Source organism: Falco biarmicus, chromosome 4 (genome assembly GCF_023638135.1).
Source record: "Falco biarmicus isolate bFalBia1 chromosome 4, bFalBia1.pri, whole genome shotgun sequence".
NCBI classification, from domain to species: domain Eukaryota; kingdom Metazoa; phylum Chordata; class Aves; order Falconiformes; family Falconidae; genus Falco; species Falco biarmicus.
In genome coordinates this window covers 40,262,081-40,283,398 of record NC_079291.1, presented here as the reverse complement: position 1 = coordinate 40,283,398, position 21,318 = coordinate 40,262,081, and the positions used below count along the sequence as shown (strand labels likewise).

Sequence of the window (21,318 nt, the reverse complement as noted above, 5' to 3'; positions counted from 1 at the left end):
GATTAATTTATTTCCTTGCTCAGGAGCCCTAGTCAGGAAAACATCATCTGCCATGAGTTTTCCTTTACATCATTAGAAGCTGAGGGCACTTAACACCTTGAATGATCGCATGCTTATTCCTTTTATGACTTCCTCCCATGGGACATTTTGGAAAATATTTTATGAAGTGAATCACTGCCAATCTCTCATTAATCTGTCACCATGTTTACTCAGCAATTTCTGTACAATTGAAAACTTTTGTCTCATTTCTGTTCTTCCTCCAATTTACTGGCAAACTGGGGGAGGTGGGAATCAAAAGCCTCAAACATAAGAAAGAAATTATGCCACTAAATGCCCCAAAACTAAATTTAAATCTAAATAATAGAGCAGCCAGTATTGAATTGATGGTGTATTTATAGGCAAAAGTATTTAACAACTGATGTATGAAACCTGAAAAGCTGAGGACTAGCCGACTGAACAATCAAAGACAACCTATATAAATTAAAACTATTTGGTTATATATAAATTAAAACTATTTGGTATACAAATACTAACAAAACTCAAAGCATCTCAATTTAGGAAATAATTAAAATATGCAGCTACAGCAACAAATACTCTTTATTTAAATACTGAAGTATTAATTTAATGAATTCAAGTATTAAATATTGATTTTAATATTTAATTATTGAAACACTATCTCATTCTCGTGGTTTTCATCTCTTAGCAATAAAGCAAAACACATTAGGCACGAAGCCACTGTCCTAAGTAGTTTTGACTGGACTGGTTATATATTGGCAAAAGCAGGAAAAACACTTAAAAATATGGTTTTTAAGCCAAATGTCAAACACTTAAGTTTCCAAACCATCTGGTTTGCCAGTAATGCATATTACTAAATGGACATGAAAACCAGTAATGGTTTAGCTTTCTGCTTCTACAACCTCTACAAAATAATGTCAGTGGATTTAGGAGATACCTGTATGTCCTGGAAAGATAAAAAAGCTTGGAAAGAACAGAAAGGAGTAATGAAACAAAGGAATAAGTTACAAGGTTTTCATAGTACACTGAGAGATAGTAAGTAAACAGGTCTAAATAAAGCTATGAAAACTTATTCCTGTTTGTCTTTCCTATGTACATTTGGCAAGTGCCAGAATTACATTTCTTCTGAAAAAGCGTTTGTTTGTATATATATAATTTAAATAATTTCATAAGCAACATACTTTATATATCCATAAATAAATATTTTATATATCAATATATAAATAGAGATAGCTATAAAAATTGTTTAACTCTCTCAAAAGAATTTTTTTAAATCCCTCTAGTCCACTACCAACTTGCACTGGCAAACTTACTCTATTTCATAAGTAGTAAAAATGACAGCAAGAAAAAATAAATTAGTTTCACTAAGTACGTAGGGCTTTAGATAATTACTTTTTTATTTAACATTAGATTATTTCTCTTTTTATTTTATGAACAAAACCTGACAGTTCTGCATGGTTTTGGAAAAGAGAACTCCACGATTTCTGCAATTCAGAACTCCAAGCTACTGAAGAAAGATTACTACACAGGAAGTAGGGAGGCCAGAACAAAAAGGAAGTACATGCTGTTCACTTTTACAGGGAATCTCGGTCAAGGCACACCCTGCAGAGACCTTTGCTTGGTTTTAGCATATGCAATAACAAATACTTATTGGAATTACATATAAAAAACACTGCTCATTAATAATTTGTTGAGAGTTTATTACCAAACCTACCTGTAGGAATAATGAAAGATTCTAAAGTAGCATTTCCGCGTTTACAAATATAGCCAAGTTTCTGATCACATTCCCGATTCTCCCATTTAGCACCTTTGCCAGGATTTAATGCTGCACAGATTTTTCCAGGTTCTGGAGAAGGGTGTCCTTAAAAATAATAAAAAAAAACACCACCAAAAAAAAAAACCCCACCTTCAACATCATGGTTACCCTCCAAATTACTCTCACGTTCTAATCTGTTCCACACTAACTATAAGACATATTAACATATAGACAACAGTCCTTTAGACTGAATGGGGCAGTTGATTCCATTTAAGCAGTATTTTTTCACAGCAACCACAAACTGAGGTATTTATCCAGTTCACAATTTAACAGCCTCTTCAGAGGTCCAAAATCTTGATGAAAGGTATTAAAGTGCACTTATTCATTTTGTTTGGGGTTTTTCCCTTTCTAAACAAAGAACGTCTAAACTCCAGAGCACAATCTTTACGTGTTCAGTAAGCTAGTAAAATTCTGTACTTAATATAACAGTAAAGACAGAAAAATAGTAAGGAATTATTTTGCTAATACGAACTTCTTATCCACTTGTCTAAACAATACAACAATAGCAGGATATTTCGATTTTTTCAGTTAAGATTAGCATTAGCACTAACAGAAACATCTAGTAGAAAAGCAGAGCCTGTAAAACAGAGAAAATTTATCCAATAAACCACATGAACTTTTCAAGATCTGATCTAATGTGATTAAACTTACTGTGGATTTTCTTTCATTACTGAACACATGCCACTATACTACATAACAAGCAAGTGTCTGTACTGCTCAGCAATAAACACAGCAAACCAATATTTTTTAATGTGCAGGATTGTTCATTGAAAATTTCCTTATATCATTATGATTTCATTACCTTAAATTATAGTTAGCCTTATATTTGCAGTCAGGTTATCTCTTCTTTCCACAGGAGAAAAAAGATATGCTTACCTCAAAAATACAACTTCTAATTGTTTTAATGCACAAAAAAGTTCATCTGTTGGCTGTTGGCTCTCCCAAATGCCTAATCAGCATCATTTTAGTTTAAATGTAGATAACTTAGTTCCCATGTTTTTGCATTATTTATTTAAGGCTAGCGAGATGGAAGAATATGAAGCTTCCACAAATTCTTTTAAAACATACTAGTGGAAGAACAGCCACCTCTTGAACATCCAGTGTAGTGGGAATCAGATAGAGAGAGGTAGGCTGACCAATGTAAAGTCATGAAGGAGACAGCACAAATATAAAATACGTTACATGGACTTAAAAGTATTACCTTTGAATGAAATTATGGAACATAAGGAGTTAAAGATAAATGGAGCCCATTTTGGTTACACCAAAACCCACCCAATTCTTTATACGACAAGACCTGGCAGTTTTAACAACCATGCACAACTCCCCTTAGTACTTTGGCTCCACCTCACAATCAGTTTTCCCCAACTCTTCATTATCTGCAGATCTGCATCAGTGCACTTGGGTGACAGACCTATAAACACCTTCGCAGCATCTTGCAGTTCAGCCTATCTGTTTGCCTTGTGTGCTCACTCCATTAGAGAACTATTTATAAAGTAGTTCTGTTCACTCTTCAAAGCGTACCTACTTGAGAAGCTGTTCACCTAAAATGTGCTTTTGGCTTTATCTACACAAGGAAGCCACTGGGTGATAACAATGGAACGTGCATTTAGTTACCGCAGTTTAAATACGTGACATGCTCAATGAAGATAAAAAAGTGTTTACACTGCATAAGTTTAGACATCTACTTCAAATTAGTCTCCAAAGCCTTCCTGAATAGCCAGTGCAAGGGAACAAGGGTCCTGCAAAAAGACACCTTAACACAGGTACTCTGAGTAGTAAACCAGAAAAGTACCTCTTCTTCACTGTGTACATGGATGGCATAGACTAGCTTTTTAATAACTGCACCAGAGTTCACAGAACTGCAGGTATGAAGCTGCTGGGCTCGCTTCAAAGTAAACTAGCCTAACATGTTCAATTTGTGTTACTGCCAAGGGTCAGTTAATCCCAAATGAAAAAGAAAATTTAATCTTTAAGCAAATAACTAAAACAAATTGGAAAGGAATTAAAAAAACCCAAAACCTACAAAGAAAAAAAAACAAAAACAGACTGACCAGTCTAATCTCAAAAATGAAGACACATATAGCATCAGATTTATTCTGCATTCATACAGAAATAAACTAAGAAGATATACAAATGAAGCGTAAATAGATGACTCTTTCCTCTGGATTTTGAGGCTGCCATTTACATTATGAATAATAAATCAAGTCCAGTGTGTATCCCTAGCACAAATGGCGTTAACTCACAGTGTTTATAGCCACAGTCAGAATCTTTCAACATCAAAACAAGCTCAATAATTGCAGGAGAATAGAGTACTAGAAAATAAATATGTTACACAGTGACCAAATTTTTACCTTTTAAACTGAGCAGCAACATATGTAACCTTACCTGGAACCCAATTTAAGTATCGAAAAGGAGCACCACCAACCCATTGCCATCCACTGTTGAAATTCAAACTGTTAAGACCAAACCAGAGAGCAGAACTCAGTCTGCCAGTCAAACCTAAGTAAGAGACAAAGAGAGATACTGGATGTGTACAGCAAGAGCAAACACTTTCTCAAAACTTGAGAACTGAATTCTAGCTAAACTGTCTGCTTCTCATTTTTTAGAAGTTTTAACAACTTTTAATCTTTCAGTTAAGGTGGGTACACTAAACCTGCAAAACATGTCATCTCACATGTATCACTTTAGTTTTGGAGTTCCACATTCTTAGGTGTGGAAAATTTTATTACAATAGAAAACAAAATGACACTTCTGCATGCTCTTTGTAAACCAATGATCATAAATACGAAACAAATCACCTTTTTCCAGAACTATAAAATATTAAATTGATAAAGTTACACAAAAGGTCACAAAACTGAAAATCAGTTTTCTAAAGTGAAACATGAATAGTTTCCTGTTGTATATTTTCTTTTCCAATAAAATTAACAAGTTTCAAATTTACAAAATATTGTAAAGTTAAAAAAAGTTTGCATTTTATCAAACTATATTAATTTGTGATCATTCCAATCATTGTCTTATTAACAGTACGTACTGTATATTTTTCAGACTCATTTCACTTCTTTAGCCAATGATATGTCAGGCTTCCAAAATCAGTTCCAACTTACAGCTTTAGTTCTGAAAACCACCTAGAAATATCATACTTATATATGGTCCTTCTGAACTCTCTAGCATTATTTATAGTCATTATTAACCAATTGTCTATCTCTGCCTCTTGTGTAAGACTTGGAGGCCCAGCTGGATGATGGCTGATATTTTTATTTAAATGTGTTTCTACATAGCTCACAGGAAATCATTGCGCAATATATATATTACTGATTTCTGCTTCTACCAATGCCATCATGCAAATATGTAATTTTGCTCTATGTATTTTAGTTGTCTTTGACACCATGACTATGGGCAACACTTGAAGCATGGCAAGGTTAGAAGGTGGGGTAGTTAAGCACTGGAAAGGACTGGAATGTCATACCAGAGCCTGATTTGGCACCAACACATTAATGTGTTCCAGTACTTCCTCTCTACAAACAAGTTGTGGTTAAGACAATCAAGAGCTGAGCATGGCAGGAAATCCTGGTACTGCCAGGGCAGCTGTAGAATAAAAGTCTGATTTTTACATACATTTGGCACCCATATCCACTAGTTTGCAATTAAAACACACCTACTAATAATTCATTCCTATATGTTAGTGCCAGATTGCTCCCTTGAGCATCAATTTCAACAATATTTTTCATCACGCTCAGTAAAAAAAAAATAAAAAAAGACCCATGTTTTGTCCAAATCCTAAAATTGAAAACAAAAGTTTAGACAGAACAGACTGTTCATAGCATTAAAAACAGCTTTCTCATTCCCCTAAATTGGAGAAATATGGATTTGACAGATAAGGACAGATAAGGAATATGCTGGATATTTCCATGCAAAGAGTTACAGTCAACAGCTCAATGTCCAAATGGAAACCAATAAGAAGTGGCATCCCTCTAGGGTCTGTATGAGGACTAATACAATATAATATCTTCACCAATGACACAGACAGTGGGACCAAGTGCCCCCTCAGCACATTTGCAGATGACGTCAAACTGAGTGGTGCAGTTATTTGCTTGAGGGAAGGGGCAGCACCCAGAGAGTCTTTGACAGGCTCGAGGAGTGGGCCCATGTGAACATCATGAAGTTCAACAAGGCCAAGTACAAGGTCCTGCACCTGGGTCGGGGCAGTCCTCAATATCAATACGGACTGGGAATAAAGGGATTGAGATTAGCCCTTTGGAGAAGGATGTGGGGATACTGGTGGATGAAAAGCTGAACATGAGCCAATAATGTGCACTTGCAGCCCAGAAAGCAAGTTGTATCTGGCACTGCATCAAAAGAAGTGTGATCGGCAGACTGAGGGAGGGGATTCTGCCTGTCTGCTCTGCTCTAGTGACTCCCACCTGGAGTACTGCATCCAGTTCTTAGGTCCCCAGTAAAAGACAGACATGGACCTGTTAGAACAGGTCCAGAGGAGGGCACGAAAATTCATCAGAGGGCTGGAACATCCCTCCTGTGAAGAGCAGCCAAGAGAGTTGGGGGGTTTCAGCCTGGAGAAGAGAAGGCTCTAAGGAGACCTTATCACAGCCTTTCAATATATAAGGAGGGCTTATAAGAAAGATGGAGAGAGAGTTTTTAATAGCGCCTGTAGTGACAGGACAAGGGGCAACAGTTTCACAATGAAGGAGGATAGATTTAGCTTAGATGTTAGGAAGACATTTTTTACTGTGAGGGTGGTAAGACACTGGAACAGGTTGCCCAGAGAAGCTGTGAAATCTCCATCATTGGAAGTGTTTAAAGTCAGGTTAGATGGGGCTTTGAGCCTGATCTAGTGCACAATGTCCCTGCCCATGTCAGAGAGGGTAGACTAGCTTATCTTTAAGGTCACTTCAAACTCAAACCATTCTCTAATTCTCTGATTCTATGAACTTACATATTACAACATATAGCTTATGGCATAGAATAGTTTATCTTCCAACTGATGTGACATATTCAAAACATTTTCTGATCTATTTAATAGATGAATTAGTGAACTATTTCTTGTGTGTACACAGGCTAAAAAGGTAATAAAAAGGAGACTGCCTCATTGTGGAATGTAAATATATTCAAGTACAAATTCAGGAGAGAATTTTCTCAGAGAAGTTTGGAAATTACTTCGAAAATCATTAAAGGAGATGGAAAATAAACCAATCTATTTGCAAGTCCTTTTGTTTATTAGTTCTTTTTTTTTTTCTTTTCATATTTTAGCACATACTGATGATACAACAGCTTTAATGAGATAGGCCAAAAATGATGACTAGTACACACAATAAGTAGAGCACAAAAAGGATGCAATCATCATATCTGTTTATTTGGTTTACAAACCATTTTGCATTTTCCTGCATTTCAACATTCATTCTTTATTGCTTGCATTACTTAATTGCTGTATTTTTTAGTTACTGTAACTTTCTGACAATATTTAATCAGGATAAAATAGCCATTACCTGTCTGATTTTTCCAGCTGAATCATTCAAGATAACAATTTAAATCTACTAATTACCAGAACTGAACAAATAACTGTTTTTAAGATGGACATGCTGTAGAAGTGTCTCTGTTACAATAATGCACTTTTGTAAAAAATCTGATGGATAATATTACTTTACCTGTCAGGTATGTTTGTTCATGCAACTCTGTGATGCTTAATAACTCCGCCTTCTGTTGTTGACAGCTTTTTCTTGCCTGGTGCCATTTCAGAGCTGCCTCAGAGTTTATCTGGTACTGAACATTTGTTAAAGGATCTGTATTCCACAATAAGTCAATATTATTAACTGTAGGAAGAAAAAGAAATGTGTAACTGATCATGAAGGTGGAGCCAGATAAAATATAGAATAGATTGCACAGCAAAAGTACACAAAACCTAAACACTTATATAAACAACTGGTTTGAAAGGAGTCCTGAGGCTCTCTAATATGTTGGTAAATCCAGGGCAAAGTTAAACCATGACAGCCATGTTGGACAGTACACAGATAATGAAACAAGGTCATCATTTTCTCTGGTATAACAAAGCTGCTGTTTAAGGTGGAAGATGAGTTGCTAAAGTCATGCTAAAAGAGTTGATTTGTCAGTGTGGAGAAAAAAAGACTAAAAACTTCCAGACTCATGGTAGCTAAGGTGTGTATCAAGCTGATCCTTCTTCTGAGATAAGAAACACCATTTTTTTTTACTAAATTTGGGTATCATGTAAGGTGGTTATGGATTTTCTTAATGTGATAGAGGTAATCAGACCCAAAGACTGAACACAAAACTTACATTATCAGCATCTATCTCACACTTTCCTGCAATTCCTGATTCATCTTGTACATGTACCTGACACCCTCATGCCTTCCTCTCTGCCACATGACCTGTGATCTCCTTGAATACTTGAACTTTGCACATTGAGGCAATGCCAGACTGGTGAAAATGTCATCCAGGCCTAACATTGCAAGTGGCCCCAGAAAGTACCACACTTCTTACACTGCTGCAGTCTGTGCTGGCTCATCTCACTGGAATCTCCACAACAAGCAACAGAAAACAGTGTGATTTTGCTTTGCCAAAAATGGAACTTATAGGAGGCCCCAACACTCAGCTAAATGTCACATGAAGAGATTAAAGTTGCATGACAAAAGCAGAATATAGCAGAGGTCACTGTATGTCTGCTGACAATGGGAAAACAACTGAAATTCCTGCAGCCTGTATCAGTTTCTCAAGTTGCAAGCTGTGAAAAATTTGAGAGAAAGAGGTCTTTTCCTTTTCCGAATCAGAAAGCTCAGAAAACTTAAGTGTGCAAGTAAGAGGAAAATGGTACAATAAACAAAGCCCAAGACAAAGAATGATACATGTTAAATGTTAACAGGTCAGTAGCCAGTTACACTTTTTCCCGTATTAAGTCTGACAGTATATAGATAACATGAAGGTTTTCTTTTCAAATTATCCTTATAAGAAAAAGAAAACAGCTAACCTAGTGTAATAATGACATTTGACTAAAAATGAGAACTTTCATCCCATTGTCATTATCCATGAACTGATTTCTGTCCAAAATACTTTATGACTATCAGAAGGCAAAAATTCTTCACTACGCTATGTTCCACAGGACCATAAATTCCTATGCACAAGCACAAGCCTGGGATAAAACGGAGATTGCAAAAATAGTAAGATCTATAATTCAGTAAAGAAAACTGGCTCTGAATTGATAGAAAGGGTTTTATAAATCTTGTACAATTACTAGAGGAAGAGGCAAACAAGTCTCAGGCATTCATCCAACCTTCCACATCACTCCCCCAGTCTTATAATTTATAGCTGACTTGCATATAGTGCTCTCCTGTAGAACTTTGGTCTTTCATAAAAATAAAGTTCATTTCTGAACCTTGGAAAATTTGTTTTTAAGGTATTGGAGTTCTATGAGATCAAATGTCTTCACAGAGCAAGATACTGGAAATTCTATATGCTATTGTTTAAAGCTTAGTATGCCCAGAGAAACCAGAAGATTAATCACTTTTCTGGATAATATATTTTAGCATCTAAAGTAATGTTAAACCACACCTGTCCTTAGTACATAACTAGAAAAAGAATAAAAAAGCTGAACTTTATCCCTACACAGACAAAATCAGCATGCATTTTTTTGTATACACTGAAATTAGTGAGAACTAGTTATTTCCAACACAATCACTACTGAAATCACAGAAGTACAATATGGTAAGTCAGAAGATTTCAGTCATATCTTTGAAGGTTCTCAGTTTTAAAGCAAAGCAAAGCAGACCAAAAATGAACTGAATTTCAAGTATAGCCCTTGAAAGACAAGTTCAAACTTACAGGAAAGACATAAAAGTCCTGACCAATGCAGACATTTATGACATTTACAATTCAAAACATGTCAACATGATTATCATATCAAAATATAGTATTTCTCCTGAATTAGGAAATGGAAGAATCTTGAGAGATTCTAATTTCAAAACTGCAAGCTGAAGTCTGGACCTTTACTAGCAGTAACAATAAAGTGTTCTTGTTCGTTTAGTTATCCATCGAAAGCAAGCTGGAGTCTCAGTCCAATACCCTTGGAAACTGCATGAATAGAATCATGGCAAACAAGAACTGAATATAAATCTTGTTAGACAGTCTATAAAGTAACTGCCATCACTTCCTCTCTAAGCATACAGTAGAGAAGGAATCTCATAATAAAGACATTACAGTTTCTGTGAATTTATATATATATACTATATATAGTATATAAAGATATTATGCTATCAATAGTAAAAAAAGTCTAAATTATACTAAACTTTCTTCGCATGCTTATCTTCACTTAAATATCTTTTCCTAAAGTGCTCATCTCTTTCTTTTTCCTAGATAAATTTGTGAGAGCCAAAGTCAGGTTATGAGGTCCAGATAAATCAGAAGTAACAACACAGTTAACCTCATATAACTTAGTTGACCAATTCACTAGGCATTTTGAACCAGACAACAAACCACAACAAAAAAACACCTTCAAAACATCTTGAAACACCAGCATGGGGGAAAAGCCTGTCACAAAAATTAAATTCAGTATTTGTGAATGAATACAAGGATGTAGATTTGCCCAATAATTAACATACCAGACTAAGACTATTTAATTATTTCCTTATTCTCTGCACTTCTTGTTTCCTTCATAGTCAGTGGCAAGTTTTATGCATCACTTATAAGGCTTTCTAACTCTTCACAGAAATTCTAGCTCTTTCATCTGTCAAGGAAGGGGCCTCAATGGACTGTTGCCCACTTGGATACAGCTATAGGCACACCTCACGACACACTATCCTGACAGTCTTAGGCTGTGCAACCTATTTTCTTCCCCAACACCTACTTCTATATTGCAGTGCAGTATACAGCTCAAAAACATACAGTGTAACCTGTAAAGAACCAGTACTTCCTAGGCTACTAAAAATTGTCTGATGTAGCAATGCTTCTCAGTTTCTTCCTGTGGGATTTAAGTTTCTACTGTCACTGTATCAGCATCTCTTTTTAAAGCATCAAATAAAGAGTCATACAATTATATTATCTCCACTGGTCAAATTTCTACACCTCTATTGAGTATAACAACTGTTATAAGTATAGTCTTATGCCCTTTTGGGGAATTTTTGAGCTGGTTTTGCTCACAATGAAAAAAAGCGGCTGGTCCAATCATAATTTTACTGCATGTCCAGGCCCCAGTATGAATGAACATTGTAATAGTCTGCATCACATATTTTTGTATTGGCACCTTTTCTCCCCAGACAGTTTAAGAAACAACAAACACTTTAATGTTATTAAATTAAATTTAACATACAGACTTAAACACTCTGTCTTTAAAGGTGCTGTTGGAGTTCATTAACTTATTACTCTCTCATGCAGTGCGTTCCTCTTTCATAGGGCTGACTAAAACTTCTGCTACCACAACCTCTCATTAAAATATATGACCAAAACTCAAATATTTTATAGCCAGTATTGAAGAATCAAGAAGGAAATATGCAGGCAATCAGCATAAAGCAGCTTTTTCCAAAAACAATCACAGCCATCTGAATGGATTTCCTTGAATTATGCCAAAGAATTAAACAAAATTTTAACGATGCCTCCTATTTGCTATATTTAAAAGAATGCCAGACAGGTAGCATTCTTAAGTTGATCTTGCATGTGCTGTATAAATGGGATTGATATTCCCAACATGTTTTTAATATCTTGAAAATAGTACTGGCATAGAAGAAGAAAACATGCAAATTTTATTTGTCTGAAATAATGAATGCAACATCCATGGAAATCAGGCAAGGGCACTAATACTTCATCACCAAACCAGTTAAGATCAACCCAAACTGTTTTATTCACATCAAAGGAAAGACATATTTTCCTCCTTAGCTCTGATTGCGGTCAAAACACAATAATAAAGAAGGGAGGGAGAAGTGCTACCTCTCTCAGTATGACAGAAGCAGCTTGCAGACAAAATGCTTAGTACATATTTTACAGAAGTTCAGAAAAACTTTATCCAAATATAAAAGAATTCAAATACATACAGGCATATTACTCCAATTTAAGTATTTAATATCAACATTTCTAAATAAAGTTTGTATATTCATAATACTAGAGTTGAAACTATGCTCAAACCAGGGAATGTAAAATACAAATACTTCTCATTGATTTTAAATACAGAACTACAATGCAGCATACAGATTTGGGAAATACTGGGATTTTGTAAAAAGTTCATGTAAGTTCCTTCATGTTTAAAAGGCAACTCATTCTACAAAGTAGTCTTAATTTTCAGTTAAGCTGTATTTTATCTTCCAATTCTGCTGCACAAATTTCTGCACAACCTTTTGCATATGCTAATGTAGCATCTTTAAATGTAATTAACTTGCTGTTTAAGTAAATGGAGTAATTACAGATTTCAGCATGTGATTAACACACTTGCACCCAGATGTAGCAGGCCAATTTTTTTTTTTTTATGCTGAGCCCTATATTTGCACATTTAAGCAGTTCCTAAAAGGATAGCAGACTGAATGGAGACAGAAAAATGCACCATTTCAAACTGTATTTTGTACAGTAAAGCACATGACAAGGATACCAATATTTCCAGGCAGCTGAATAACAGCACAGCAGTCATGAACATACAAAACTTACATTTCAATGGGCAAAATCCATATATCTTGTCAACATCAAAGTCTGAAGTGGTTCCACACCAGAACCAGCCATCTGATCTGCCAGCATCTGTGCAGTCAGCATACCATTTATCACCAAACTTAAAAGGGAATACACAAGGTGCTCCATTGGCATTTCCTTTCACTGTGTAGGTATCTAAGGAAACATAATAATTTAAAAATTACTAAGCAATAATAAGCACAGGATATATATCAGTTCAACTTTATGTTCATGTGATAGCATATTATAGAAAACAGAGCTCCTTAGCTTAGTATAAAAACTGTACTAGAAATGGAACATTGATAATTTTTGCTATCTATGTCTAAGCTAATACCCATGTCCACAATGACAGGAATTTTTATTGCTTAAGGAGACCACTGACCAGAACTGACTGAGCCAAAAGAAGTACATTCCCATCCTAAATTTTACATGCACAACAATCAAAAGTATAAAATCTACACAGTTAAGCAATTTTCTTTTTAAGCACAAACAACCGCTGATTATTCTGACAGTAACCCACTCGATAGCTGACCATTTTAGACAGGGAAGAGTGTGTTCATACAAACTTGCTACCACAGAGTGACTGCAATATGCTACGCCCAAACAAAATTTCCATTGGCATCTAAACATAATTTTTGTTTCATCAGAAACCTGACTCAATGAAACTTCTCAAAGTAACAAAAGCAGTCTTCTGTGCGTGCACATACAATGTACACGCATTGATGGGAGGACATACAGAGGAGCACTACTTGACAGAGACTGCTAGAGAGGTGACATACTGAGGTCGCTGTCATGGACCTTATAGAAAATGAAGGAGGAAGGAATGGCAGACCATCACTCCACCTCCCCCCTGCCTCCTTTCACATAATTTCCTTTGCTAGGGCTCTTTTATTCTGGCTTTAGACCAATGACTAGTACTGTAATCAGCCATTGCGTAAACCACAGAGAATGCATCCGTACCTCCCTCTGTGACCACTTCTGTTTATCAAAGAATACTAAATTGGAACCCAAATGTGTTCCCAGATAATTATCATAAATATATGCATATATGTACATATGTATGTATCATAGATAACTTTTTCAAAATTAAATATTTCAAGTATCTTATTTATCTAACACTTCAGCGCTAACTCTGAGGCTCACTTCAAACACCTAGAAAGGCACTTCCAATGTACTACAGCTGAAGATATCAAGAGTTAACGAAATCCTTAGAAAATAATAAATATTTGCTCCCTAAGAAAAAAAACCAAAAACAACATTATCAACAGACAGATTATGTAAGTGTAAGTACACTTACACTACGTCTTTCTGTACACATGTATATATTAACAGCTATCATTAACAGTTGTGTAATAGTTATACACATGTTCTGAATAACTGCAGATGTTTTTCCCCTCTCCAAATGAATAGCCACCAGGCATCATCTATCAGAACTTTGACAACTTTGACAAAAAAGCAAAATGAACCCATCAAAAAACATAAAACACAACTCAAGTATTACTGATTTCACCGGACGTCACACTCACTGATCATTAATGAGATGAAGGAAATTCTCCTATACTTCTAAATATTTTAATTAGATACACATAGAAATTAGTTTGAAATACAGAAATTAATTTGCAGAACTTTACCTTCATAGCCTCGAGAACACAGATCGTCTGTGGTTCCGTAGACTTTCCACCTACTCCACAAACCAGATCCCTTGTACAGCATAATATTCCTTTCCTGTCTGTTTCCATAGTTGAAAAACAAATCTTCCCCTTGGATTGCAAAGAGAGTCTCATTTCTGCATTCCCATCGCTGAAGTTCACTAGCCTTGTCACAAGGATACAGCGTGATCGGAACCCAGTCTTTCTTCGAAGGCACTCCCAAGCACAATTTCAATGATACGCTCATAAGCTGGTGATCTGAGACCCACCTGAATTTTTGTGACTCATTTTCTTGAACGCAAGGAGCAGTAGTCACTGAATTAGAACTTTGAGCCAGTACACAGCGCTTGTGATCTTCATTGTATATTAAGAAAATGCTAGTATCTGTAAGATAAAAAACAGTGGAATCATTTGAAGTAGCTTACCTACTATCTAAATGAAATATACATCTGGATACTACTCTTGGGGTAAAAATCTCATCATCTGTTCAGGAAAAGAAGGTACAGTACTCCTATGGCCTACACCTGTCAAAGTGACTGTAGAATGCAGCTAGTTTAGATGTGAGGACATTTCAACTGTTTTGAGTCAGTGAAAGCATCCACCCTCAAAAGTGCAAGGCAGCAGACATGCAGACCTCATGTCTCCTATAACTTTAAAGCATTGGTTAAACTGAAGAGGATAAACACATAGTATTTTTCCAAGCTGCACCCATGGGAGTTACTGAAACAAGGGAGCCACTGCACACTGCAAATCCTGACACTGAACACTCCAGGAGCACTGGCTCCTTGATCCTGGCTCCCAGGCACGAGGAGATGACAACAGTCACTCAGTTCTTCAGGCTCCATTTCCCCATAGTGGGGGTTCTGTTTCCATAAGCTCTGCTAAAATCCTTAGAGTCTTAACTGAGAGGAACTAAGCTTTATACACAAGCTACTTGTAGGGCTAGAACAGCATATTTGTTTTTCGCTCAACTGCAGTCATCAGTGATTTCTTCCTCCTTTCTTACATTCCTCCATTATGAATGAAATGCTGACAGCAGTGGGATTTGCCGTCATCGGGCATGCCTCTTAAGGACTTACAAAAATCTTTGAGGCTCTCCACAGCTCCCAAAGTTATCTCCCCCTCTTAGCAAATAGTGCTTCTCAGCATGCATTTTCACGTATTGAAAGTTTATTTCAAAATTGTAACCACTAGAAAAGTATTTAACATGTCCTACACCTTGATGTGCTATGGACTGCAACATTTCTGAGCTGGTGCTGCAGAAAGACTGAGAATTTCTCTTTTCAGGTCCCCTTCAGATACATATTAGCATGGAAACTAAATAGTTCTCTCTGGTACTAGATCACAGAACGTAATAGGATGCACAAGGTCTTAAAACTATATTTTTACTAGGCTATAAGCTAGAAAAGAGAAATACTAATTTATGTGAATCTGGGGATTGAAGCTAATTAAAACATTATTTATTTTAGTGTATGATTACCAAATTAAACAAATTCTATTATGAAGAAATATTTAAGGAGAAAAACAGGTTAAACACAGAAAACTTTCCCTTCTCTGCTGAGGCTCCAGTGTGGAAATGGTCATACTTTACTGCAGAAGAACAACCTGGGAACAAATTACCACTCTCTCGCAGAAAGAGCTGACCTATACTTATCTCATCCATGGTTCAGTTTCCTTCTCCTGTCCTTTGACTTCCAATTCACTGGGAAGTAGCCTAAAACTGATGAGCACTGGAGACAGAAATTGTTGCCTTTTGCCAATCTGTTTTACTTACAGACAATACAAGGAAATGTATAATTATCACTGCTGGTGATAGCTTTTTTAATTCTGCTTTTCTACTAGCATTTAGCACAATGTTATTGCAAACTGATATATGCAATGCTTGCAACTCTCCCTTTCCTGAAAACTTATTCAAAGTTTCTGGTTAAAAGAGATGTCAGACATTTATTTTCACATGTGTTGAAAACACTGCCTGATCTTTCAAAGTGCTAAAACTGCATTTGTGGCCTAAAATAACATTCCTTATTTTATGCAGCTTATGGTATTAAAGAGAGGATGCTATGTAAATGAAAACAGTACCCCAAAGTCAAAAGCCTGGATTGCTGCACGCTACACCCAGTCTGAAAGGGTGCAGTTTTGGCTTCAGAAATAAGGCTAGAAATCTAAACAAAGAGGTTTGCCGGTGGGGGGGGGGGGGGGTGTTGGGGGAGGGGGGGTAAAAAAAAAAAAAAGTCAAATCTCTGGCCCCTGCTATTCTGACTGCCCCTTTACAAAGTGTTAGCAGCGTGTAAATGCAACACGGCTGCTTATACAAGAGCCCCAGTGCATGCAGGGCTCTGACAAGGAATACTATATAGGTAAGCAGCTAAAGAGCCAACACAGCCAAGCAGGTATCGAAAATAAGCTGGCACCAAAACAGGACAAAAGAGGAGGTAGCAGGATGCAGGAGCAACTGTGGCTGAGACTGTAGTTGCAGGACTTCCTTCCCCTCAGGGTTGCTCCTGTTTCATCCACGACCATGCAGCAGACTCATAGCATGTTCCTGTATTGCTCTAGTTTACAGCTTTATTTCTGTGTTTGTTCTCCCTACTTGGACACCAAAGAGGAGTCCCATACAACACTTCCCATGTGAGTTATTAGATAGCCTAGAAGAATATGAAACGAGTCAGGTATTTGTGCAATACTTTCTATGCCCTGCCATCTGTAAACACTTGATACCGCTCCTGTGAACACGATGTACCTGTAAAATGGGCTGAGCAGAATTACTCCTGTCACCATTAACTGTGTTCCACTATTCTGTAGCAACATTTGTTATATAGCTCCCATAACAGGATGCCATTCTTCATTATAGATGAGCTGTAGGTGGTACACTTAAAGGTCCACCACAGCATGATCATGAGTACCGCAGTCTTGGTACTTTGAATTACACCAATTTCTAACAGAGTATCTGTATGTTGAAACTTAATCCTGAAAGGAGGTTCTTTAAAAGGCATAGGAACACGCCAAGCACAGAAACCAACTTTACCATTATAACCCATTATGGGGGGATCTAGCATCTTTTCCTCAAATGTCCCAAGGAGATCCTAACGGAATTTTTCTCAGAGGCTTTCATTTTTCTTCGCCTACCACACTGTGACTATTTGCCTATCTCTGGCCCCAATTATAATCCAAAGAATTGTGCCAAGTACTGTAAAATCTCACTGACCAAGTATCTTTCCACAACAGATATTTCCAGCATGCCAAGGTAGCTTCATTTCTGCAGCATTTGCAAACTAATCATAGATTATGCAAGTGTAAATCAAGAAGTAACTCGTGAGGCACTAGCAGTGTTAAAGCAGTGATGGAGAGCACCAGAAGAGCACACCAAAAGCCAGGGCAGGTAGGGGGGAGTAATGAGGCAGCCATCAGGTAGGATGACTGTCTTCTCCACACAGACTCTTCTTACCAGATGGCCTGCAATGATTGCTGCTAATTACACAAAGCAAGAAGGGTTACAAGGTAGTGTCACGAAGTTTTGCTTCAGTAGACCTCAAACTGGAAGAGTGGAGGATGCTGAGAAGCTTTCAGGAAGGACAGATGCAAAACTTTCACTGCAGAATAGCTGTGTGATGCAAATCACAGTCATTCTAAGAGTAAGCAGGTGCAAGCCCCAGATTTCACTAAGAAACACAGCTTTCATCTGTTTTCACAATTCTAATCTGTATCAACACCTCAGCTACCTTAACACACACACACACCCCATGAAAGCCATCTGCCGGGAGCAGGTCCCCAGGCCCGTTAAAGACCAGAGGACTGGAGGAAAGGCAGAGCCCCAACACCAGGCCCTTCCACAAACCTCGGTGGTGAGAAGGTACCTGAGGGAAAGCTGAATGATGGTGTTCAATCGATCAGGGACTGAGCCCCCAGAGCGGTGGGGGAAACTGAGGCACTGCCAGTGGCAGCCCTCTTGGTGCCCACACCACCAGGGGCACCCAAAAGGCCCCCTCATGCACCGGGCAGCTTCATGCACCGGCACCTCGGGGTGCAGGCAAGGAGCGGGAGGCAGCTGGGGTGGGCAGCTGCCTGCCCCGCCGCATCGCGGCTCCCCTCAGGCAGCACCTAGGGGGTTAAAATGGCCGTGGTCTTCACCTGTGTGGGTGTTCCCTTCCCTCAAGCCCCAGGTCAGGCTGGGCTCGGTGTCCGCCGCGACCCCACTCTTTTCTCGGCACATCTCTTCCTGCACAGCCCCTGGGGGCACTTACCCAGCAGCGCACAAACCGGGGGGAGAAGTGCGAGGCGAAGCAGGAGCAGGGCGGGAGCCATCGCCGCGCCTCCGCCGGTGGCGCCCCGCCGCTGAGAGGAGCGGGCTTCCCGCGGGCAGGTCCTCCGCACTTGTGAAGGGCTGGTGGATCAGGGGAAAGCGCTGGACTCGAAATGATAAGGAAATATCCTGTCACATGGGGCGTTTTGAAATAACAGGAATTCGCTGTTCAAACTTTGCTTTCCTAAGCTGATTTTTTTTTTCCTCCCCCCCCATCAGCGAAGGGAAGAGCCTTCTTCCAGGCACACGCAGGTGATAAAGTGGTGATAGCTGAGAGGAGGGCTGTTGGTTGGTTTTTTTCCTTGTCGTTGTGGTAGTTCTTTTTTTTTTTTTTTTTATCCCCTCCGCGGCCCCGTCAGCTTGCACGTGGATCAGTGGTTTGTTTTCTGAGAAAATCAGCCAAACCCGCGCCGGGGGAGCGGGACATCCCCCTCCTTTCTTTCCGAGGTGACCTCAAACAAAACCTCGCCGGAACGACCGGGTTTCTCCCGAGAGCGGGGACTGCAGAAGTGGCAGAGACCCGGTTTTGCGAAGCCGGGGTTTGGGCTGCGCCCCCTCCCCGTGGCCCATCCCTGCTCCCCCGCGGGCCAGCAGGTTGCTCCCGGGGCTCGGGGGCCGCAAGGAAGAGCCGGGAGGGACGCAGGGGCTGGGGAACTCTGAGGCATTTTCAGAGAGCCAATAAATGAAATTCGACAGATTTGTTTGTCGTTCTGACTGGGGTGGCTGTGTTTGCTGTTAACAGAATTTGAATCTTGCTCGGGAACGAGAATGTGGGGAAAACAGAACTTTGCCGCTAGCTGGGTTTTCACAGGCTGAAGCACCTACATGCAATGCAACAATCTTTCTGAAAAGGTGCCTTTACTGTACCATCCGCCTTGGGGGTTTTATGGCTTCTTGCTGTGCTGGGTAGGAGGGCCACTTCTGGTATCCCTGTGCCTTTTTTATTTTATTTTATTTTTTTTCGGGGGGAGCAGCATGTTATTCCTTGGAGGCTGTTATCAATGTACCGTCTGAAGGGTCCCAAATGGATTGCAATCAGCAATCTACTGCTGTTTTACCTACAGAGGCTCTTGTATCATATGGGACTTACTGAGCACTGTGATACACCATAGATGAATTTGCGAAGCATGAAACCTGCCGTGTGTATGAAGCGTGTTGTACAGCAGCTCTCCTTGTACTGTCATTCTCTCAGAAATTTCTGGTAAGCATTGCAAATGTTCAAAAGCCTCCTTGCTGGAAGTTCTGGGTGGAAAAGTAGAGCACATCCAGGGAAACACTAATGTGAGCTTAGTATGGAAGGAGACAGGGCAAGGTCAGAAGGTACTTCGACAATATTATTAGAGGAGAAGAAACAGTGAAGTCCAAGCTCATTTGGAGTCAATGATGAAACTCCCATTAACATCAGAAGGGATTCCAGTCAGGCGCTTTAGCAGTGCTGGACCCTCCTGTGGACTACGTGCAGGGAGTGAAGAGGAAGTGCTCCACAATATCTCCTGACATCTGTGGACCCGTTGAAAGGTCAGGAACAGCCTGGCCCAGGGACAGGAGGTGGGAAGTATTTCAGCCATAATCAGCAATGTTCTGTGTTGTTATGTTGATGAATTCACATCTGGGAAATTTAATCTGTTGCTGCAGTATATGACAGATATTTATTATTTGCTAACTACTTGCAACGTCCTTTATGCTGAACAACTAAAAGATCCGAATGCTTGCTCTGAGATTATTGCTAACTCAAATAATCACAGTACAATTCAGAATTCCTCCATATTCCAGCACTAACACCTTCAAAATATTCAGGCATTCAATAAATTTATAAAAAGTGGGTTTAGAGGTAGAGGAAAAAATATTTTTCCAAGACACCTTAATTTTGTTTACGTATTTCTTTCACTAGCAGTTAGCAACACCTGGAAGCCCAGGAAAGCATCTAGTGCTAGAAGGAGTAAGTCAGACGATGGAAAATAATGCTGCTGCCCCAGCAGAATACTGTTACTTGTAAGACTGTCACTGAAAGTTTGGGGATTTGTGGTGTTCTTTTGGCCCAAGATAAAAAGAGAAGGGAAACACTGTGTGAAGTTCAGTTTCAGTGGAGGAAAGTATAACTGCCACAAAACTCTTTAGATTAAACCTAGGTGATTCAAACAGCAAAGGGGGCTGCACATAAAGTAAGTGCACGTGTCACACAAATAGGCAGAAAAATGAAAGTAAATAGATGAGTAGTTATACCTGTTCAGCAGTCAGTGACTATACCAGGAATGAGTTATACCCTGAAGTGACAGAAGGAGCTGTATTAGGCCATTCTTGGAGATTCTCAAAACTGAACTGGACAAGGAGCTGAGCAACCTGATCTAAATTTCAAGTTAGCCCTGCTTTGGGGTGGCAGTCATACTACATGGTGACTTCCAGAGGTCCCTTAAAACCAAAAAGAGACATCAGAAATACATACTTCCAAGACAAGTATTCCAGCCTTTCTTGGGATATATGCCTCACCAAATTAGCTCCCTTTCTGATCTGAAAACTGTCTTTTTCTCATTTTCCCTTGCACACAGGGGAGAAACTGCCATTTCAAAGCCATTTTGACTGTGGGGGGTAGGTTTGTGTGTATATATATATATATATATATACCCCCTTTCTAAAGCAGCACAGGTCTAGATGAGTTTATTCTTATAGCCTCCATGTCCCATCTGCAGCATACTCCTCAACAACCATGTCTGATTCTGGCTTGCTCCTTGAGAATCATCACACAAATACATGAATTGTGCATTCTGATCTGACATAGTCCAAGGGAAAGATTGTCTCTCTTTTGAGACAAAAGGATTCAGCAGTCTCAGGCTACAGTGATTTCTAGGCAAATAGTTACCACAAGTCCCATT

The 21,318-nt window shown here is 38.7% G+C and overlaps 1 protein-coding gene across 2 annotated transcripts in view; it reads right to left on the bottom strand.

The window, feature by feature from the left end:
- Positions 1 to 18,627, bottom strand: part of LOC130147791 (macrophage mannose receptor 1-like) — a 66,575-nt gene extending 47,948 nt beyond the window's left edge. Inside the window, exons 1-6 of one of the 2 annotated variants that reach the window (XM_056335467.1) lie at positions 18,390 to 18,627; positions 14,131 to 14,532; positions 12,482 to 12,655; positions 7,492 to 7,656; positions 4,217 to 4,330; positions 1,730 to 1,876 (exon numbers count right to left, since the gene is read on the bottom strand). In XM_056335467.1, coding sequence (XP_056191442.1) covers positions 1,730 to 1,876; positions 4,217 to 4,330; positions 7,492 to 7,656; positions 12,482 to 12,655; positions 14,131 to 14,532; positions 18,390 to 18,450 — 1,063 coding nt within the window. In that variant the 5' untranslated portion in view covers positions 18,451 to 18,627. The remainder of the gene's footprint in view (positions 1 to 1,729; positions 1,877 to 4,216; positions 4,331 to 7,491; positions 7,657 to 12,481; positions 12,656 to 14,130; positions 14,533 to 18,389) is intronic. The other variant, XM_056335468.1, reaches the window with a different exon arrangement.
- Positions 18,628 to 21,318: the final 2,691 nt, after the last annotated feature.